The sequence below is a fragment of the Myotis yumanensis genome, unplaced genomic scaffold (genome assembly GCF_028538775.1).
Source record: "Myotis yumanensis isolate MYYU_CA2020_CCGP unplaced genomic scaffold, mMyoYum1.0.hap1 SCAF_11, whole genome shotgun sequence".
NCBI lineage: Eukaryota > Metazoa > Chordata > Mammalia > Chiroptera > Vespertilionidae > Myotis > Myotis yumanensis.
In genome coordinates this window covers 14,401,409-14,424,785 of record NW_027223762.1, presented here as the reverse complement: position 1 = coordinate 14,424,785, position 23,377 = coordinate 14,401,409, and the positions used below count along the sequence as shown (strand labels likewise).

The 23,377-nt window shown below is 47.8% G+C and overlaps 1 protein-coding gene across 2 annotated transcripts in view; it reads left to right on the top strand.

The window, feature by feature from the left end:
• The first annotated feature begins 2,861 nt into the window (after positions 1–2,861).
• GALNT14 (polypeptide N-acetylgalactosaminyltransferase 14) overlaps positions 2,862–23,377 on the top strand; it is a 182,115-nt gene continuing 161,599 nt past the window's right edge. For both annotated transcript variants that reach the window (XM_070428404.1, XM_070428405.1), the window contains exon 1: positions 2,862–2,990. In XM_070428404.1, the coding sequence (XP_070284505.1) occupies positions 2,862–2,990 (129 nt within the window). The remainder of the gene's footprint in view (positions 2,991–23,377) is intronic.

The following is a 23,377-nucleotide window of genomic DNA, read 5'->3' as shown; positions in this document are numbered from 1 at the left end:
GTGTGAAAACCCACAGCAAAAGCCGCTGGAGAGCATATGCATTGGACTTCACAGCTCCCTCCCATCTCCAGCTCGCATTTGCTCCATATGCTGCTTTACACTGCGTTCCGGGGCCATCATGGGTTTTATTCCATAGTTTTTATACGAACATGAATGACTCACATCTGCTCCCATACCCAATTCACTCTCTAATGTCTTCGGCTGCGAGGAGAGAACAGCTTACATGAGACTTGCCAGCGACAGGCTCGGCAAAAGGAATCCTAATGCAGGGACAAGGAAGGTTAGAACCTGTGTGGGCCTGAAGGGTCTCTGAGATGTGACCGATGGGGAAACTGAGACCCGGAGAAATGTGGAACTTGCTCAAGAACATGGAGACCAGGGAGGTCCCTTCATTTGGGGGCACCAGGAGGGCGCCTGTATTTTTATTTCCTGCCATGTTAACTCTTTTGCTGGGAGGTTTTCCTCCCCATCTAAGCTGTGATGAGAAAAAAGTAACTTGGATTAGTTGCTAATGATAGTTAATCCCCCGCTGGGATCAACTGTGCTCTGCGTTACTCAAGCTGGTTATTAAAGTTTTAAATATCCACCAGAGCCTGGGGACCCCTGGGTAGGCCGTGTCCTGGGAGAGACCTACAGGGCTGGGCTTGGTGTGGATGCTCACCTGGCTTCCAGATGTTTGGAGTTGCATCTAAAGTAGATCTCAATCCTAATAACAGTTACTGGTTTGACAACGCAGACTAGCGTGCCTTTTGGCTGGATCAGGTAATGACACTTGGCAAAAACGGATTCCCTCAACAGCTCCCAGAGGCCCAGGCAATCTCCACTTGACTGGAGGACAACACAGTGACTCAAGAGGCAGGCACCATCGAAGGCAATCCCTGCTCTCCCAGGCATCGCAGGTCTCGTGTGGAGCTGCCACGGGCGTCCCAGGGCCTCCGTGTCCCTAGGTGCTGAACAGTCAGAGTGAAGCACCTAGCACCCTGCGGCAGGCAGTGTGGTGCCGCACCATCTCGGAAGCTTGGCGGTGGTGTTGTGTAACTCCCTGCCATCTGTTACTCAGAAGCAATATCACAAAGCGCTGAGCAATGGGCTACAGAGCTGCAGCTCCTGCCTGGAGCTGACAGCGTCTCAGTCTCAGCCGCTTGCCCCGGCGTCCCCTGCAGAGTCTGCGGCAGAACACTTTGCAGGCCCAAGCCTGCAGGTCCCAGGCGAGACTCCTGGAAGAGATCCAGGCAGCTCAGATGCTGTAGGGATGGGTTCTCTTGGGCCTTCTCCCCACTCCTCACCCCCCTCCCCCCATACCCGGCCATGACCATGATATGGTCTACCTGCACCTTTGTCTGGCCAAAGTGGTGGCTGGGGATCCTACCCCAGCCTTTCAGTACATAGAGTTCTAATGAAGGCGAATCCTGGGCCATCCCAGGGTTCTGTGTGGTGGTCGGAGAGCGCTCAGCCAAGTCTTGAGCTAGGCTGGCAAGAGTGCTCTGCTTTTCTGGACTGTTTGATTCCCCCCTCTGCTCCTGGCCAGGGACTCTTTGGGGCTGTGCAGCAGGACTGCCCTGCGATGGAAAGACAACGTACCAAACAGAATGGCTTTCCGCAGATTCCTCCATCTCTGATTCCACTTCTTGGGGGCTCCCTCTTATTGAAGAATTAATTCTGGAGCCCCGCTTTCAGTAGTGCATGGGGGCTTCCCTTATGTTGAGCTCCGTGGGGAGAGGCAGGGAGGATGGCATTACAGTAGTAGGGACATCATTCTCACCTCCTTTTGAAAGATAACCCTCCACATCCAGTATCCCCCTGCCCAGGGTCACTTTCCAAGAACCCCATGTGGTTGGCCCAACTTCCGACCCCCTCCTTGGAGCATCTGCCAGCACAGAGCTCTAATGCTTATAGGGAGGGCAAACCCTTGAGGGAAATGATTGCGCCTTAATTTTTAAAAGGATTCCTTTCAAGTTAAATTTAGACCAACTCAGCGTTCCATTAAGCAGAAAAAGTTGCCAGGCACCTGCATGCAGGCAGAGAAACACCCTGGGGAGTTGGCTGAACTCGGCCGGCCGTGGCCCCGAGGCCCTGAAGCTCCAGGTCCCAAGCTCCTAGAGCGGCTTCTGGGGGAGGGTGGGAGGGGGTTGCATGGAGGGGGTGGTGGTGCATGGAGGGCGGGACTAGGGTTGAGCGCCACGTGCAGACCCCCTCAGTGAGCCGGCAAGTCCTCCCAGGATAGCCCTGCCAGAGGTGGGCACCAGCGTGGAGCTGGCGGTGGCAGCCTCGTGGATGCACCATCCCGCCCCGCCCCGCCCCAGGATGGCCCGGAGCTGCGCTTGTGTTCGGCGCGGTCGGGCGGCCTCAGAACAGCACTGTGCGCCTCGGTCGGCGGGCGGCGGTAGCGCCCCCTCGCAGAGCCCCCTCGCTCGCACCCTGGCTCCCTCCGAGTAGGTCAGTCTGTCGTGCCTACCCTCCCCCTTCGCTCTCTCCTCCCCTTCCTCCCTCGTGTTCCTCTCGGGGTGCCGGGCACTGCCTCGGATTCCTCCCTCCCTGCAGCTCGAGTCAGTTTCCCTCGTGGCGGCTGCGGCGGGCGCGGCAGCGGCGGCGCGGGGACCACGTCGCTGCTACTGCGCTTGACCAGCTTGGCCGCCCCTGGGCCCTTCCCTGCGGTGCCTCGGGGCGCCCCGCTCCCCCATCCCCGCTCTCTCCTCTCGGTTGCAGGCGGGGCGCTTTAAAGGATCCCACCGCCCCTGCACCCGCGTTCCCGGGCTAGCGCTCCACCGAGCGAGGAGCTCTCGGGACTCCTGCCCCGCCGACCCTGACCGCCAGGGGGTGCCCCAGGGTCGCAGTTCCGCGGAGAGAAGGCGAAGGGGAACATGCGGCGCCTCTCTCGCCGCCTGGTGCTGCCGCTCTTCGGGGTGCTCTGGATCACCGTACTGCTGTTCTTCTGGGTAAACAAGAACAAGTTGGAGGTGTCCAAGGTCCCTGAAGTGCAGCCCACCAAGGTACGGGGTTTGGCAGCGCGCCGGGCGGGCGCGGGGCAGCCGTTTGCAGGAGGGCGCGCAGCTCGCGCGCCAGGTTTGCAGGCTCCCAGGAAGCCAAGGCGGGGGTCTGGGTGCTGTGAGCAGGTAACCGGGCGCCGGATGCGGCTACCGGATATTTGTGGGTTTGAAAAGCTCGGGGGTATCTACGGACTCGCCGTGTGTGAAAGTGAGAGTGTGGGTGTAGGTGGTGGGCGCGCGTCGCGGGCAGAGTGGAGCTCTCAACTTGGGCAGCGCGCCGGGGTCCCGGAGCAGAGGGGGCGCTGCAGAATTGTGGCCCAGAAGGTGGCGGTCTGTGGACTCCTCGAGAGAGTCGCTGGTGTTTGGGTCGGGTGGCAGGGCCAGCCGGTGCTGGCGCCCGTGAGAAGTCTGGCGGCTGAGCTGACCGCCTTCCTTCCCGTGGCTGCCAGGCCCCACACTGGGAGGCCAGAAGCCCGGGATGCGCCGCGCGCGCGTGTGTCTCTGGCGAGTGCCCTGCAGCCTCCCACGGCCTGTTGCCACCCCTGTTTTATGCTTGTCCTGAGCCCTTCAGCTGCATTGGGAATTGAACACCAGTAAAGACTCTGTTAACACTCCTCCCTTCCTCTCCCCCCCTAAAAAAAACCAAGAACAACAACAAAAAACTCCTTGGAGAACCGAAGTGGCTTTTCAAACTCCTGCTCAGTTGGTTCTTCTGAGCAGAGCCAGAAGGTTCTTCCTACAGGCTCACTTTTACCTCGAATTCAGAGCTCCCATTTCTATCTCCTCTTCTACGCACCTGGCTGTGGGCCACAGAAGGAGGCCTGGGGGTTTCCTGACCAGGGATGCAGCGTTTACGAACTCAAGGGCCTGGGAAAAGCCTTTGGAATTATTTAAGGTCCAAAGCAGGAGGCTGACAACAGGGGGAAGGGGAGTGTGGAGTCTCCCCAGAGGACTCACGATGCGCCAGGTGACGTAGTGCTGCTTCCTCATCAGGAGTTGTATGAGTTGTGTGGTGCCATCCTTATTTCATAGCGTAGGAAACAGGTTCAGTCTTTAACTGCCTTGCCTTAGTTCACTCTGTTGATTTGAACTCTGACCTTGGATGTTTAGGATCTTTTCTACTCTATCCAGGTGCCTCTCAGGTCCCTTTTTAAGGAAGTTTTCTGGCACTTAGGTTTTGGAATCTTGCCAGTTCTCAGTTGCGTCCCACAAGCATTTGTTTGTTGGTTGGCCATATGCCATCACTGGACTAGAATATAAGTATGGAGATGCAGAGCTTACAGGCTCGGGTGGGATTTGCTCATCAGTGGACCAACCATACAGTGTGCTGAGAGCCAAGATGGTCTCAGTGCACTTGGTGTCATGGGACAGGGGACTTCCTGGAGGAGGAGGACTTGACAGAACTGAGTTGAGAAGTATGAGCAGTAGGTCTACTGGTGGGTAGGGAGGGCACTCCAGGTAGAGGTTAACAGCACCAAACAGGCTCAGAGGAAGGCACAGCATGCCGTGTGAGTTTGGCAGCAGTGGAGTGTGAAGCAGGTGGCAGATGTCAGGGATGAGACGGGGAGGTGAAGGTTGGGTATGTTGGGTAGGACCTTGTGGGTGCTGGGGAACCTGGGGGGGTGGGGAGGGTTACTAAGCAGGAAAGTGAGGAGGCTTCAAACAACCTTTAGAGCCCAAGATCGGTTTTCTCACTCCCCCAGACCTGCCCGTAGATCTAGGGAGCTTTCCTCCTTTCCTGGATGGTTCTGCCGGTGGGGACGGTTCTGCCGGTGGGGACGTACACTCTCTGTTTCGTGTTGAACCTCCTTACCTGAAGTTTACTTATTCTTAGCTTCCAAGCCAGGGTCTGGGACAAGAGCTGTTTCCTTCTTTGTGCACTTTGTCTTTCCTTACCTGCCTCTTCTCTTCCTGGTGTGCACTGAACACACATTTATGGATCAAATGCAGCCCTGCGCCAGGCTCTGTGCCAGGTTTGGGGGCGACTGTGGCGAGTACATTGTGTCTCTGCCCTTTGGGGGGTTCTCATGACTTCCTGGTGGAGGCAGCATTATAAACAAATGAGTAGTGTTGGGAGTGGTCTACTGCCGTAGTGCTAGATGGGCTTCTAGTTTTGACCACTTGCTCTGTGTCTGAACATCTTATTTTTTCTTGCCCCCCCTTTTCTGTATCCTTTATTAGTAAGAGTTCCTTATGCTTTAAAAAATCTTGATACCTTGGTGCCCTTCTTTTTTGTTAGTATATTTTTCCTTCCTGTTTTTCATCTGTATGTATGACTATACATCTGCATAGACGTGGTGTGTGTATTTGTGGGTGTGTTTGTGTCTGGAGAATGAGCACCCCTCTGTTCTTAGTGTATATGTGCTTGAGAACAGAGGCGGAGAGACAAAGAGATCTCATCTTAGCCCCCAGAGTAATTTTATTCCCATGAGCAATCTACGGTGTAGGGAATTTGCTCATCCTGCCAGAAGGAGTGCAGTTGGGGTTCCTAAACCAGACTGCATGTCAGAATCACCTGGAGGGCTGGCTTACCATACGCATTTCGGGATTTATGATTCTGTGGGTTGGGGAGAAATTGTAGAATCAGTATCATTACAAGTGCTCCATGTGAATCTGAAGCATCCTATTGGTGGATGGCATTCAGGAGCTTGATGAAGAATATGAAGTGTGTGGACTTTTTAATAGTTCCATTGGCCCCATGTAAATCTGCCTGCATGATTTCATTCTTCTTGAGTTCCTGGTGGACCAGGCTGTGTGAGAGGGTTCACTTGTGCAAAATAACAACAGGTAGCCTTTGTACAGTGCTTTCCAAATTCACAAACTCCATTTTACTCCATAGATGAACTCCTTTAATCTTCACAACTACCACGTGAGGCAGATAATACTTTTATGCAGATAAGACTGAGTAATGAGGCTATACAATTGGCCCATGCTAACAATGCTTATTATTAAGTGGCAGCATCAGGGGCAGGGATGGTACAGGATCATTCTGGGCACTGCCCACCCACATGCTCCTTCCATGCTACTGTGTCTTGTGGACCGCCTGGGTCTACACTTGTGGGTGATGGGGTGAGGTTAGGGATGTTTGCAGCATGTGCTCCCCAACCCACTCTCCAGCACTCCTGTGGCTCATCCCTAGACGCTGGCCTTTGGTGAGCTGCAGGGGGGTTGCTGTGATTTGTGAGGGAACCCCCCAGAGCGAGTTCCCACTCTGCCCCGGGGCCGAGGAGGCTCCTTGGCTGGTCAGAGTACACCCTGGTGGGGAGGTAGCACCCGAAGGTTGCAGCACCTTTGGGTTGGAAATCATTGACGGGGCAGAGATTGTTTCCTCAACAGTCAGAATTTGGACATTTCCTGGGACATTGGTCTCTTGTGGGGAAAAAACTCAATGCTGGGTGAGTTTAGCATCCTAGGTTTCCCTAAGAAACGCTCATGCATAGTCATGCGGAGAGCACTTGCCTTGGGCTTGGCAAAGCCTCGGGGAACTGTTCATAAGCCTAGGATTCTTCCCACTGCGGTGGGGAGTCAGCTTATTTTCCCAGCCCAAGAGCAGTGGGCCCCCTCCTCTTAAACATACTTAGAGAAGTTGTGAATGCTAGAGGGATTGGAGAGGAGAGGGCTGTAGCGAGGGCTCCTGGGTGGGGGACCTCCCGGATCTTAGATTCCATGTGGCAAGTTGCCTTCCCTGGGGTCCGCTACAGATTCGAGTTCTGGTGCCCCAGGCCCTGGTTCTCCTTTGTTCAGTGCCAGGACACATCTCATTCACCCAGTGCCGGGACCTCCAAGGTGGGCCTGAGAGTAAAATCAAACCGATGCCTGGCCACAGTCCAGCTGATGTGGAGCAGGCACGCTGTGCTACTGGCTGAAGAAAATTGAGTTTTTCTCCCCCCTAGTTTCAAGAAGGGCTGCTTCTATTAATAGCTCAAGTAAAGATTTCTTTAAGTGTGACTTTTTAATATTGATTCTGTTCTTTTACCTGGTCCCCTCCCCCCAAATTCAGCAAGCTCTAATTCCTAATTGGAAATCATGTAACAAGTTTGATATCTTCGTTCAAACTACACATTTAGCCATAAATATGGTACCACTAAAAAAATACCCCAAAATGTTTTCATTTCTTCTCTCTTCTATCATTTGTTTGCCTTTTGGAGAGGTCTGCAATAAATGACGGAACTGAAAAAAAAAAAAAGGAGAAAACCAGAAAATTTGTCTCCTATTTCCTAGAACTAAATTTAGTCCAAGGGCTTAAGCTTTAGTAAAAGCCAAAAAAAAAACAAAAAAAAAAAACAAAATGAGACCCAAGGGTAATTTTTTCAGGAAAATATTGGAAATGTAAAGGCTTTGAACAAAGTGCCTGGGGCCCATGTAAATGTATTTGTGTTGAACTAGGAATACAGCGAACACTATGAGAGAAGAACTCGTTTTTCCATAACATTTGCATACCACAAATGCCTGCAGTATATGACACTGTTTTTTTATTCCCCATTTAGTAGATAATTTCTTCCATTTAAAAAATCATGAATTTCAGAGAGAGAGCCCCTATTAATCTGCTGGTGCTCAGCGGGTGGGTATTGGACTCTGTCCAGGGGATTTGGACTCTGGCATGACCGGAAGTAGCCCATTAGCAGAAGAACGTTTATGCTTTCATTGGCTCCTGTGTGGGAGCTGGGCCCTGGGCGGTTTCACCCTCAGGTTCCTGGAGCAGCTGGTGGGATGGTGGTGCCTGGTGGCCCCGCAGTGGCTGCTGTGAGAGGCTGGGAAATAGAGAAGTAGGAGGTTGGAACCTCAGGTATTCAAGAAGTAGACTGTCTCTGCTTTCTGGATATCAGTAAGCATTTTAAAAAAATAAACAGATGAATCTGAGTTTACTCCTCCCTTTCTGATCCCGTCCAGCTGTGGGGAATTTCTCCTTCCCGGGTCATTGTTGGCAGCCCTGGGGTGTACTCAGGCTCTAGCTCCCTTTCCCAGCCAGCACCCTCCCCCAGGTCTTGTAGGGAGGCCCCGTCCAGGGGTCCAGGGACCCCCAGACCTGTTTTAAGGGAATTCCCTCTCTGAGTCAGTCTGGAGGAGCTCTCTTGCTCCCTCAACCCTTGTTCCCCCTAATTGGTCTGGTGCTTTTGGAAACAAAGACCAGGAATCCCCGTCTCAAATGTTCTTGGAGGCACAGAATGATTCCTGTTCAAGTCAGAGAAGACAAAGGGGCAAATGATAGAGGAGAGAAGAAATGAAAACATTTTGGGGTATTTTCCTCCCAGGCAGGAAAGAGAAATTAACGTCCCTGTCACAAGCCTCCCCAGCCTGTCTAGGGACTACCCTTTCTCAAGGTTGCTCATCTGTTTGTATCACTTAAAAAGTGTTAATTTCCACTCATCAGAGGTCATGGATAAACTGAACAGGGACGGAATGAGGCTGCGTTGGCTGATGCCTACGGCCCCAGGATTTCCACGCAGCTCGTCCACTGCCATCTCCTCTGCGGTGTGTGCCTGCTTCCTTCCCCACACCGCTCCCGTCACAGGTGTCCCCAGGTCTTACCGTTACCAGGCACCAGGAACACATTTGGAGAAATGTTGCTGTGCCCTTGTTTAGTTTCTAACATTCACAGTTTTGTCACTGTTCCAGAGCATCTCAAATACCGCGCCCCCCCCCCGCCGTGCATTTTTTTTGGGAAAAGAATCTGAATTAGGAAGCAGGGATGAATGGCCAGCTCCTCTCCTAGGGGGAGACTGTGAGCCCTGCCATCCCTTTTGCACATTCCAGCCCGGAGACCAGCATTCTAGACCTGCCCTCTGTGTGGGGAAGTGAGGCTGGCTGTGCCCCGTGCCCTCGCCAGCTGGCTGCTGACCCTTCCCACTTGTCTGCAGTGACCTGAGCTGGGTGGTCAGCCTTCCAACTCGGATGGGCCTCAGAGACTCACACTGTTCACTGGAGTCCAGGGAGAGACAGCCTGACCCTCTCCTGGGAGCTCCCACGTGGGTGTCTAAGTCAGTGTGCGCGCACCTTCCGGGTTTTCTTATACACGTGGCAGCTTGGGAGTCTCCTTCCAGCGTAGGGAGTGCCAGGGACAACACACATCCTCTCTGCAGGCCCAGTCTCCTCAGCTGTGAAATGGGGGCCGCGTGAGGCAGCACTGCCTGTCTCCCACTCACCCTGCCAGCCCTGTGAGTGGTTTCGGGTTACTTGTGAATAACTCTAAAGCGAGACCTCATGGCTATCAATAATTATACCACAGATACTCTGTGTCTATTACTTAGCTTCTAATTATTTTACCAGAAACGCTAGATTAACCAAAAATAAATCAGTCTCTGAGTCCTCAGATGTTGAGCTGATTAAGAAGGAACCCCGTTGGGATACTTAGGCACGCGCGCGCGCACGCGCACACACACACACACACACACACACACACACAGGCGTGTGTGCGCATACACTGGTGCCCTGGGGAATTCTGCAGAAGCTCCTGAAAGTGCTGGCTCTGGTATTTTGATATTTCAGAATAAATGGCCTGATGTGACCTTCTGGGGCGGCAGCCTGCACTTGGCGGCGGGCAGCTGCAGCCATCACAGGACCTAATGAACGCTAGGAAGCTGAGAGGGAGAGAGAGGGAGAGATCTCTACGGGGTGAGAAATGTCTGTGCCACCCAAGGAGTCCTCTTTCCTTTTGCTTTTCTTTCCATGCGACCCTCTTCCCTTCATCCCATTCCTCCTCCTGGGATTCACATCTCCTGCCCTGCGAGTGGGGTCAGAGCAGAGAGCCCCAGAGCACTCGGTCAGGAGCGTAGGGAGAAGTCTGGAGGGACTGAGCCCAGTCCTTCCCTGCAGGCTCCAACCATGGGCAGGAGCAGACTGCCGCCTCCCCTGCTCCCCCCCCCCCCGCCCCCCCCCCCCCCCCCCCCCCTGCTCTGGACACAAAGGCAGCTCTTTCTGGAGGAGGAAGGTAACCTCTCTGGCCACCCTGAGCCAGTCCACTCAGATGCCCTTAGATCAGCAGGAGCCCTGAGTGTGGGAATTAAGGAGCCCTTTGGCCCACCGCCTCCTGCATGGCCTCCTGCACGATGCCAATTTTCCAGCACAAAGTCTCTTCTGCATACCATTTCCGGGAGACAAGATTGGGCACTTAAAAAAACAATTAAATTCTCCTCATGTCACTTGTCTGCTTAACTGTAAGCACTACAGAGATCTTTCAAGGAATTGCTGGGGAGACCGACATGCTCACATGATCCTAAGCCTTGGATTTGAATGCCAAGAGGAAGAAAACACCCCAGCTGCGTCCTTTCTAGTGATCCTGTGGTTCAAACCCAGTTTGCATCTCATTCCAGGCCAGGAGAGAGTGGGAAACACCCATAGGACTGCTATGACCACCCCATCTTGACCAGCTCTCTCCAAAGAGGTGACTGTCTCTTTTCTCTTCCTCACCAAGGTTTAGAAATCAGGGTTTTTTCCTTTAGGGTCCGATTTGAGATTTATGTATCTTCTCTTGTTCCTCTGAGAACACGCGAATCATTCATCCCCCCACTCCCACCCAGCCACAGAGGCTGGTCTAATCAATATTTATGCGCCCATCACTCGCAGCTGCAACATGCGGGAATAATGGATGCCCAATTCCTTGATGGCCGTTGAAAAATTAGCTGGTGCCTGTATTTCAGGCTCATTGTTTTCTAGGATCTCGGGGAGATCAGACCACGTGGCCCACGGATTAATTCAGCCACCCAGATAATTGGCTGTTAATAGATGGCCAGCTGATGGCTGCCAGCTGGGTGCTGAATTGGCTCCGGTCCTTAGGGTGGGCTGTGGTCCTCATCAGAAGAGGGACAGCCAGTAAGAATTGGCCGATGAAAGGCGAATCAGGACCAGGAAGATAAGAGGTAGCTTCTCTCCTCCATCACCTCCTGTGATGTTTTTTTACAGTTTACAAAGCATTTTTCTTCACAAATGCCTCATTTGATCCTTCCTGCCACCCTGAGAGGCAGATGTTATTCTTCTTCTTCCCATTTTCTAAACTCTGATGAATCAGAGGTGATGCAGGGAGGAGACTGGCAAGCTCCCGAGTGGCCCTGAATTCACTCTTTGGACTGTAGAGCACATGCTGTTTGTATTATGGCCATCCTCAACTCCTGTCTAGCTTCCTTTTCCAGGGGAAATTAAACCTATTTTATCTATGTACTAGAGGCCCGGTGCACGGCGCATCATAGCTACTGGCCAGTCGACCGGTTGTCCGGCTGTAATGGTTGCTTAGGCTTTTATATATATACTGGTAGATGTATTCCATGTATATTTTCATATGGGCGGAAAGCGAGGGCTCTTGCTGAGAAATGACTCCCTATCTCTGATTAAACACCAGCATTGCTTTTCTGCACACTGAAGGGAACTGAGGAGTGAATTAAGGGAAATTTAGAGCCTGTCTCTGGAGGGCCATGGGGGAAGGGTGCAGGAGGAATTAGGTTTTCCTTCAAGATAGGCCAAGTCTAATCCCTTGCAGGCCTTAGATCAAGCATGTCAAACTTGCGGCCTGCGGGCTGCATCCCTCGTTTATTTGGCCCGTGTTAGCCTTTGAGTTTGACTTGTTTGCCTTAGAGACATGTCCCACAGGATGCTGCCTTCTGCTGTGGGAAGATGCTGGGCCGGAGTGGCAGACTTGGGGTCTCAGGAGAAGCCGAGAGAGACTCTCCCACCTCCTCAGTTCTGTGGTCAGCACTGGCTCTGTCCTGACGCGGTGAGCCCATGCTGGGCAGCCATAGCCCCCCTGGGCCCTGGGGTTTGACAGCAGAAAGGAGGCTATGTTGTCATTCACACGGCTGCTCAACTCATAAAAGGACTGTGCAATTAACACAGAAACTGTTGATTGGAATCCCTTTCATGATGAACGTGGTCCTTAAAGAATCAGAAGCAATTCCCTCCTAAGGAAAAATGTCACTTGAAAGAACTTAATACAGCCTATTTGAAATGCAAGGCTAGTGTGGGGGGAGTGACTCCAGGAGGGAAGTACCTTTAGAAGACAAGCGGCATCACTTGGGATTCTCCCCCGCTTCTGAACGACAGAGGGCGCTGCCTGGGTCTTACTGTTTAGCCTTGACTGTCCACTGATGACTGCTCAGTTCAGTCCATTCTGTGTGGATGGACTGCTGGTTCTGCCCAGTACAGGGCTCAGCCGCTTTGTTGCTGCTTTGGTGGCAGGGTGTGACTCATGTAGTAGCTGCTCATATATGTGTTTAATCTTATAAAAGCATAAAATCAGGAGACTGCTGATGTCTTCCAGGGTATTTTTGTCTGCGATTCCGGTAAACAACCGGAGGGCTCATGCTACGTAGCCTGAATGACAGTCTCTACTGCAAGATCCCCAGCAGACACATGACTTTTTCTCTCTTGTCCACTTCTACTGATAATGGCGACATTAAAGGGGACTGTATTTTTAAACTGTGCTCATGGAGGAAGGATGAAAGAAATGCAAACCCAGACAACTCTGACATTTTCCCTCTCCACTTGGAGCCCTGATAATTTTCTAATCATCTGCTCAATTCGGGATCAGACCAACTCCCTGTAATCCTCCCTGTTTATTGTTAAATGACATTATGGTTTTAGCTTTTCTCTTAAAACCGAGCATATTCTTTCTTGGGAAACTTCCTGGCGGTGTCTACTAAAGCTGAACATACGTATATGACTAATGTTGGGGTTCATGTCCCAGCATCAAGAAGGGTTCAGGAATCTGGAAAAGGGGCTGCGCGTAGATGACATAGAAATCCAGAGACTAATAGAGTCCGGAGACGAAATATAATTTTGAAAGGCATTGGGGGGGTCAGAGGACCTTCAGCTAAAGGAACTGAAGAGTGCCTCCTTGCCTAGGACCCTTGCTTTTATTAACACAATTTGTCCTAAGGCAAGGTGGAGATAATACACTTCAAAGGGTAAGGTTTCAAAGAGTACAGAAGCATTGTCAGTTTGGGGGATAGCCTACAGGCTGTTCAGGTGTTTGGCCAGTAGGAGGCAATAACATGTAGATTAAGATGCCCTTTAACTGTCTGGCAGCCACAATCAGTTTACTATTCAGGTTTGGGGAAATGCCTTTAGCCATTCCCGATGGTGACTACATGTGTGACTCAACCCTGATGAGTCCCCAAGTCTCATCAACCTCTTGATGAAACTCTTGAAATTATGACATGCTGGAATTGGTCTACGGTATCTGACCTTGAAATTCACCCTTGGCTATAAACCCAACAGACATGAATATGTATTCCAGTGAATGTCGTGCACTTGAATTGGAGTTGGCAAACATTTTTTGAAAAGGACCAGGTAGTAAGTATTTTGGGGTTTTTAGGATTTATAGCTTCTATTGCAAATAGTCAGCTCTGCTGTTGTTGAGTGAAAGATGGCATGTGAGCAATGAGAGTGGCTGTTCCAATAAAGCTTTATTTATGCACACCGAAATTTGAATTTTACATATTTTTCATGTTTCATGAAATATTATTCTTTTTTGGTATTATTTTCAAATATTTATAAATGTAAAACCAATTTTTAGTTGGCGGGGTGTATTAAAGCAGGTGGCAGGCCAGATTTGGCCTGAGGGCTGTGGGATTCCATTTATATTATGTGTGAGAACAGGCGTGGAAGTCAGTTTCATGGTGATCCCTGGTTGGGGTTAGTGACCAGAACGGAGCAGGGGGGCGCTTGCGTGGGGAGCTGGTACTGTTCAGTTTCTTGATCTGGGTTCTCGCATGTGTTCACTTTGTGAAACTTCATTGAAGACATGCTCTTTTGGTTTGTATAATCCACTCTAATGAAAAATTCAAAAAGAAAAAATCTGAACCGTGTGTGGCTTCTGACTCCAGGTTTTAGCACCTCATTTGGGCTTAGAGTGTAGCAGGTTTCAGTCTCTTTATAGCCACTGGTGTTTGGTTTCTGGTAAGAAAGTCTTTGGAGAAAGGCCTCAATATGTCTTTCCAGTTTTCCAAGTCTTATTCCTTTTTATAGACAGGGAGACATTTAACAACGGGTGTGGGACAGGTACCAGCCAACCAACCTATGAGTATGAGTATGAGTGTTAACCATTTAGTTGCTGGATCATAGGAAGATGGGGAGGATTTGAGTGCAGATGGGAACCATGAGTAGGACTTTAGCTGGTACAGTTGCCCCATAGCGAATCTGGGCTGAAATCTACCTATACTTGTAAGTAAGAGGTGGAGGCTTAATTGCACAGAAGGGGATTATATGGCACAGCACCTGGCTTGTAGAAAACCAGCTTCTATTTTTTTTTTTTTTTGCATCTGGAGGAAAAAAGCAGAGAACTAACAATCTGAACCCCAAGTGGCAGGTGCCTCCTGTGTCAGTCATCAATTCTTCATAACAACCCTGGGTAGTGGGCATCATTCACCCTGCTCTTCAGGTGAGGAACATCAAGGTTTAGGGAAGTTGAGTCACTTTCCCAAGGTTGTGTTGCTCATATGTGGAGGAGCTGGATTCCAAACCAGTTCTCTGTGGCCCCAGAGCCACCACCGTCTTTCCCCTTCACCATGCTCACCCCAGGCTTCCTAATCTCTCCTCACAGTCACACTGAGTCTGATCTCTTGAAAGTGATGGCTTGAATATATTTTCCCCTGAGCAACCAGCCTTTATAGCCTGCCTGTGTCCCGCTTCCCAGAATTGCACACACTTGCTTAGACCAGAGCTGTAGAATGAAATAGTGTTATATCAGAAGCTATCTCTTCTAGGACAAGTCTTCTTAAAACAGTAGTGAAAGAGAAAACTTTACAGCTTTTTCAAAGAGAGATATATTGGGCTTTCAGCATTATTTGACATCCCTTATGAATACTTCTCTCCTACAGGTGACTAGAAAGGTTTCTGGTCCCAGGGTTAAGTTTTAAAAGAGGAAGTCTCCATGGTGTCACATTCTGGGCACACCGCAAGACTGATCCCAGGAGGCGACAGTGAGGAACTGATCAACAGATTCAGAAAACGCAAAGGCCCTTTTGCCAGTGGATGGTAAACACTCCCCACATCACCCTTCAGAGAGGAATAGTCGGTGTCTAGCATAATAGCACCAATTATTTGGTTGTTTGTGCTGAGGAGTTGAAAGCTATCATGTGCAGGGAAAATACTCAGCATGGAGCAGTAATTATGGATCAGCTGATGATGAAAGATGCTTTGGATTGACTGCTAATTAGATTATTAGCACCAAAAACAAATACCTGCTATGAACCATAAATAAGCTGCATTTATAATATTTTTCTACTTTTTGATGCAGTTTTCTTTCTTTTTTTTTCTGTGCCAAGACTTGCCATTTCTCCAGTCATATTAAGCATATTTGTTTGTTGAGCTGTAATCAAGTCATTTTCCTTTTTCCTTCCAGTCTCAAAAGGGGCCGGGAGAGCTGACCTGTATTGAGTGCCACATGGCAGGCTCTCATGGAGTGTGCTAGGTCTCCTCTGCTATTCCAGAGCAGGATCCAGGTCTTTCCCCTGGGCACAGGGATGGCAGGGTTTTCCCAGGGAAATCAATGGTGGAGTTGATTGTCAAAAGAAATGACCTAGCCGAAACCGGTTTGGCTCAGTGGATAGAGCGTCGGCCTGCGGACTGAAGGGTCCCAGGTTCGATTCCGGTCAAGGGCATGTACCTGGGTTGCGGGCACATCCCCAGTAGGAGATGTGCAGGAGGCGGCTGGTCGATGTTTCTCTCTCATCTATGTTTCTAACTCTCTATCTCTCTCCCTTCCTCTCTGTAAAAAATCAATAAAATATATTTAAAAAAAAGAAAAAAGAAATGACCTGGTTGCTTTTTTGTGGCACTTTGAGGTCAGGCCCTTTTTATTCTGGGTTCCAGGAGTATGGGATGGGCATTTGGGTGCTTCAGGTGCCTGTACCTCCCTTCCCTCCCCACCAAACCGGTCAACAAATAGGTTGACAGTGTGTCCCCAGCAGTATGAGATTCCAGCTGTCTTCCTGCCCACGTGGCTATGGGTTCTATGAGTAGGACCATCTGGAGAGCACTTGGGACCTCCCTGGGTTATCCAGAGAGAGAAGCCAGCATGATCCAGGGGCCCCTCTGGCCATGTCCTTGATCAGTGATGCCAGTGAAGGTCAGCTGTCCTCCCAAAGTGCTAGAGATGGAGCTTGCTTTTGGCCACCATTATATGCCAGGAGCACATGTAGAGAGGAGAGGCTTCCATGGGGAGAGGGGCATGGGACTGCCTTTTGGGGGAAATGCTAGGTGCTTTATGTGTAGGTCATTCATTCTTTTCAACCACCCCGTGAGGTAAGCGGGCTGAGATTTAGCTGGCGCTTGTCAGTGTAGTCATACTAGGCGATTGTTACTGGCACCTTTCTGATTAAGCAGTGCCCGAGCCACACAGGTTGTCAAAATGGTGTCAGATGAATGTTATCTCTCTCTGGATGTTGTACTGGTGATCTTTATTTTACCCATGCGGAACTTGAGGTTCATAAATGTCCAATAATTTGCCCGAGTCTGTAGAGCTAATTAGTGGCAGAACTGAGATAGGCCTGTGTGAGGCTGGAGCCCGTGCTGGGGTGCCTTTGGGATCATTGGCAAGTGAGAAACATGGTGAACCCTCAAAGGCGTGTTTCCCTTTGTGTGTCTACCCAGTGTGGGGAGAGAGAGTAGGCCAATTCCCCTGCACCTGGCCACTGGGTTGCGCGCATAGTTCATCAGCAAATGGATACAGACATTGCTGGTGGGAAGCCCTGTGCAGGAGATGCCGGGTCTGGGTTCTGATCTCTGTGCCCAGGGTGAATTCTGGGGAGTGGTGGAGCGGCTGGCCTCTAGAACTCTGCCCTCCTCTTGGACTTAGGATGCCTTGCTTTATCCCTAGAAAGAACCGTGTCGCTAGGATGCCTGATTAATGGGGAACGGTGCACAATGGATTGAAGTCTTTCCTCGCTTCTGAGTCAATGTGAAATGTGAGGTGGAGGGGATGGAGAGAATCTTTACGCAGGTTCATGGGATAAGAGTTTGAGACAATTGCTTTTGAATTTCCTAGGAGTTGTTCCGCAAGGGTGAATTTCTTCCCCTGATCGTGCCACTCTTCTTTTCGCTCAGAAAACTGCGTGAGGTTTAATCTCATCCTGAAAGCTGTTTCAGTAAAACAGGAGCCTGTTATTCCACAGGGCGTCTTATTGGAAGAAGAAGGATTTCAGGCAGTCTTTTAAAGTCATTTCAGTGATTTTTGAAGAAGTGCATTTGCTGGAATCCACTTGTCCCCCAAGTGCCTGCTGTTTGAAAAGCGTAGTGCTAGTGGAAGGATAACAGAAAAGGAAAGCCAACTTCAGGATAGAAAATAGGCTGACTGAGCGACCGACTTTAATTGAATTAGTCGGGGAGGCCTGTTGTGGGTTCTGTACTGTTTTGGGTACCGTAGGCCAGGGTTGGCCCCTGGCAAATCCAGACCCTCTTCTCCTGCTGTTTATATAATAGGTTTGTGAACTAAGACTGTTTTTTTTTAACACTTTTAATGAAAATCATATAAAATTCAAATTTCAGTGTCCATAAATGAAGTTGTATGGGAACATAGGTATGCTCATTCCTTTGTGTATTGTCAAGGCTGCTTCTACTAGTACACTACATGGCAGAGTTGAATAGTTGCAATGGAGACTAGGTTGCCCACAGAACCAAAATTCCCAGTGTGACTCAGGGGTTGAGCATGGACCCATCAACCAAGAGGTCACTGGTTTGATTCCCAGATGCCTGGGTTGCTGGCTAGATCCCCAGTGGGGGACATGCAGGAGGCAGACCATCTATGATGTTTCTGTCACTCTATCCCTCTCCCTTCCTCTCTAAAAATCAAAATTTGAGCTGGTCCTTTAGAGAAAAAGTTTGCTAACTCCTGCCCTCGACCTTTGCTTCTCAAAGTGTGGTTCATGGGTGACGGGGGTTGACACCGTTGGGAAGTTTGTTAGAAGTGCCATAACTCAGGCACTCTTCACCTACAGATTCAAAATCTGCATCTTAACAAGACACTCCCCCTTCCCTGGGGAGTCCTGTGCAATTACAGTTTGAGAAGTGCTGCCTTAGATGACCGATGACTTGCTCACAAAGAGCTAGTGTGAACATGCTTCACAAACTGAGGTCTGCAGTTGGTGCTTAATTTCTCTATTGAATTCAGTTCCATCCTGAGCTCCCATTCTCCTGGTTTGGGGTGGGGATTCCTCTTCTGCTTACAGTTTCACAAGGATCCAGGAGCTTCCTCAATGCCCAGGGATATGGGAAGAGGCTGGAATCTTCATCACTGACCAGACCCTTTATCATTCTGCTGTTCTCAGGCTAGTGGGTTCCTTGTGATGCTGGAAGCCCTGGAGCCCTGGGTCCCTTCTCCTAGGGGTACCACGTGGCCATTCTTCTCTGACCCTGCTACCCACTGGGGCACCCACCACTCTCAGGATTGGCTGGCTGCCTGCATTGTCTTCCCAGCTGAAAGGACTGCCTTTTTCTATCACCTTCCAAGCTGTGCATTCTTTCTAGCACCGTATTTTGCATACCACCTCCATTGAAGTAAGAGAGCATCCTGGTTATGTGTTGAGGTTGGGGCTGCGATGAGAGTAACTGGGAAGAATGCATGAGAACAAATTCAGACGGATATCCCAATACATCATCACCCTACCGTACCTGTAGTATGTCACAATGCAGTTGGGGACACAGTCAACACAATCTAGACAGCAAATGTAGGATATCTTCCTGTAGAGCAAGAGGCAAATTGTGTAGGAATTTAGAGAAGGGGAGGTTGTGTGGACAGCAAGGCCAAGGGAGGCTGTGGGATGCAGCGAGAGTGACCATAGGCCAATGGAAACCAGGAGCTCGCCAGATTGTGGAAGAGTTTGAAAATCCATTTGCTTATTTTTGTTCTAAGATGCAAGTGTGTCTGAAAGTAGACAGATCTTCCCAGTTGGGAATATTATAGTCTACTCACTGGGGACTTTGTTCAGGAAATGTTTGGGGTTTAAGGGTTTGAAATGTTCAGAGCACTCGAATTGCTCTTAAAGGGACATTTCAGTGAAATTTGAACTTGGCATTCCCTTTCTCTTACCCCTCCAGCCTAAATGATAGTCGCATATGTTCTCTATTTTCTCTATTGATGCTCACTTTTCTGGACTACCTATTTTCATCTTTAATTCATGTAGCTGTTCTTAGAGAATGCCCTGTGGAGAAGTCATCTTGCCTATCTACATTCCCTTGAGTGAGGCGTTGGCAGGGTCCTGGCCAGAAGTCAGCTAGTCATGCCCTCTGAGGGGGTATGCTGGGCATCTGAGTTCGAGGGCCCGAGTCCAGATGCATTAATGGGAAGAACTGAGAAGTGCGGATATCCCAGCTGGTATTATCAGGAGGCTAGATCAGGATAAGGACATGGACGATTTCCTTCTGTTTATGTATACCAGGTAGCCCACAGGCTGATGGATGGTCCACTGATGTTAATGGAAATGTGTGGCTGATCCACTGTGCCTCTTTCCAAATGATCCTCTTAGGAAACTGGCTAGGAAAGGACCTCACATGGTGGACATGGAAATATGCTCCTGATAAAGTTTTTAAAAAGTTACGCTAAAAAAAGGGGGGAATTCAAAATTGTGTCATAGTAGGATCCTATTTTGTTTAAAGAAGATGTACTCTGAAAAAAATCTTAGAACATCAAAATAGGTGCTTTACATAAATGGGTATTGTTTATGCTGTACTTTTCATTTCTGCTTGTTGATTGCTTGATTTAGGGTTATCTTTTCCTCCACTCCTCCCTCCTCCACGTTTCGATAAACAACATAACAACCTAGATATATAAACTTCTATATTATTCTTTGTGCACCCTGTAATCAGTACATAAACATATATAAGACCTGTTTTGGTCATTATTAAAAGGAAGAGAGAGAAATTGATTGTATTGTATATATTTTGAGTCTTACTCTTCATTTAATCATGCAGCCTAGAAATCCTCATGTCAGCTAACTTATTTTTTTTAAAAATATTTTTATTGATTTCAGAAAGGAAGGGGGATGGAGAGAGAGATAGAAACATCCATGATGAGAGAGAATCATTGATTGGCTGCCTCCTGCATGTCCTACACTGGGGATCAAGCCTGCCCTGACTGGGAATGAAACCGTGACCTCTTGTTTCATGGGTTGATGCTCAACCACTGAGCCACACCAGCTGGGTAGCTAGCTTATTTTCAATGATTGCATAATATTCTACAATATGAATGTGACATTTTACTTAGTCATTTCCTTTTGATATGGGTATCTAACATATTGCTTATCTTTAATCACTACATGAAGAGCTGCAGTAAATATCTATGTACACATATTATATGTTGGTGTTTTTACTTCTATAGGATAGATTTTGAGGAGTGGGAATTCTGAGTCAAAGGGAATCAGACACATACACACACACACACACACACACAAACACACATTAATACTGCTTTTAAAACAGTGTAGTAATCCACTTTTCTATTAGCAAAGTATGAGAGTACTCTTTCCCCAACATCCCCTTTAGCATAAATTTGTCATTATCATTTTGCCAATTAGAGGGTATAAAATGGAATCCTCTTGTAATTTTATATTCCTCTGACTACCAGAGAGGTTCTCCATTCGTTCATTGCCATTAAAAGAGCTGCTCTTCTGTGAAGTGTCTATTCATAGCCTCTGCCCGTTTTTCCACTAGGCTGTTTATCTTTTTGTTGTCAATTTTAATTATTCTTTGTATGCTATGGATAGCTCTTTGTTGGTCATATGAATTGTAGATTTTTCCTAATAAGTTGTTTTGCTGTTGATTTTGTTTATGATATATATTGTCATGTAATTTTTTGCTTATTTTTATACAGTTAAATATATCTTTTTAATAATAGCTAATGAGTATCTGTCCTATTAAAAAGACTTTCCTAACTCCTAGGTTGTATATAAAACATCCTAAATTTCCTCTTCATTATGATTTTTAAATCTTAAGTCCATCTGGATCTAATTTTTATATCTAGTTTGAGTTAGGGATTTAACTCCATTTTATTCCAAATGGATAGTTATTTGTGTCAAAACCATTAATTAAATAAACCATCTTTTCCTTCTCTAATTGAAATACCATCTTTGTCATATATTTATTTCCCATAAACACTGGGTTTTAGTTCTGGAAGCTCCATTCTATTCTACTTATCTCTTACTATGCCAATATCATACTTTTTACTAGACTTTTCTTATTAAATCTAGTAGTTACCCATCGGATTTATTAGGTCCAAAATCATATCATTATCAAAAGGAGTTAAGTTTATCTCACCTTTTTGAGTGATTTATCTTGATTATTTTATTGTGTTGTTTTGTCACATTCATGAGAATATTCAACATGAAATACAGTGAGCCCTGGCTGGTGTGGCTCCGTTGGTTGGGCATCGTCAGGTGCACCGGAAGGTTGCTGGTTCAGTTCCCTGTCAGGGCACATGCCCTGGCTGCAGGCTCCTTCCCCAGTTGGGGGTGTACAGGAAGCAGCTGTTCGATGTTTCACTCTCACATCAATGTCTCTCGGAATCAGATATAGTTTTACTCTTTTATTAATGTGGTGAATTATTTTGATTTCCATATTTTGAACCAACCTTATATTCTTGAAATAGGCCCTATTCAGTTATGGTTTATTTTTATTTATGCCGCTGTAGTTTATCTGTTGTAATTTGTTTGGAATTTTAACATCTATATTCATGAATTTTATTGATTTATAGCTTCTTTTTGTACTCATTCGTGTTTAGACTTAAGCATATACCGCTACTATATTTAGGGAGAATGAATGAATTAGGGAGATTTTATTTTTCAACACGTGGGAATAGTTTAAATAACTTTGGCATATCTATTCTTTAATGACCACACAAAACTCCATCCTGAAAGTACTGGTACTAGTGACTGACCCAGTGGTAGCCCTTGACTATCTTAAATACCTATTTTTATTTTTCAAATCTATCTGATAATGTTTGTATTTTAATAGGAATATTCAGCATATCATAATTAGTAAAATAATTGATAAATTGAATATTTACTATTTGTTTTCCTTTATTTTTATGCTTCTTTTTTATTATCTTCACTAGTTTGGCCAATTACTTTCTCAACTTCTCTCTTTTTTTTTTTTAAAAAAGGATATTTTATTATAAACTCTACACTGTTACCTTCCTTTTTAGGACATTTAAATAGATATATCTATAAAAACAAGATATCAGTGATTTTTTTTCTGCCAAAATGTTTTACTCTTTCATTCATTGTTGACCTAATAAATCGAGCCTTTTAGGAGTACTTTTACTCCCTTATTCTTTCGTACACCGAAAGCAGGCAAAACCTTTAGAAGACTTTTACCCACCCACCTTCTCCCACTCCTAATTTCTAGGTTTTGCTGTGATAATTTAACACGTCTAGAACGAAATGTCAAGTTTTTCTTTGCTGAATGCTGCTGCTTCTTAAGTATTCTTACTTGTCACTTACACTCCATGTTTTCAGCACTTTAATGCTATCAATTTAGAGTCAGCCATACAGACTGTAAGGTCTGTAACTCACCACTGTTTTAATCTCACCCATCTCAAGATTTCTGTTTGTTCTGTTTGAATTCATATATATATATCTATTTATTTAAAAGTTTTCCATTGTAGTTGACATACAATATTATATTAGTTTTCAGGTGTAAGGGTTATATTGTCTTTGAACTCTTGCATATCCACAAATATGAATAACATGTGGCTTGGCTATCTGGCAGTCTGTTGATGATTTTTAAAAAAATGGTTTACACTATTATAGATGTCCCCCATTTTCACCCCCTTTGCGCTGGTTTTCTACTGTCTTCTGGACTCCAGTTCTGCAGAGGGCAGGTCTACTTGAAGGCTAATTACTTTCCTCTGTAAGTTACCTACTCTTTCTGTTTGGGGCTGGGAGGTTTTCTCCTTATCCTTGGAGCCGAGAAACACACCTTGGGCTATGTCCTTCCCCATGATTCCTGCAAAGAGCTCAGTTCCGTGTGCAGACAGTGAGTGTCCGTGGAACAGATGCATGAGCTGAGCAGGAGGCCTGACCCAGAGGCCATAGTGCTGTTAAAAGCCTAGGTTTTTGCCCAGGATTTGCTCAGACAGCGCTCAGGGTAAGAAAGCAACAGTGGTGCTTGCTCCCCTGGGTCCTGGGCCGGCTTGTTGCTCTCTGGGAAGACATTTCTGCTGAGTGGGCAGGAGTGTGACCCTTGGCCTTGAGCTCAGGTCCTCTGTGGAACAAGGAGAGATACGAAGAAAAAAGAAGCAGCAAATACACAGAGCTGGAGAGAGAGAAGGCGCCCAGCCCCTTCATTGGAAGCGACAGCCGTCTGTGGGGCTGCGCTGTTGGTGCCTCGGGTGCTAATTTAAACAATTGAAAGGTAAATAAGACACGAGATAGTAGTAAAATAAATGTAGTCAAGGGAGGAAAGGACCA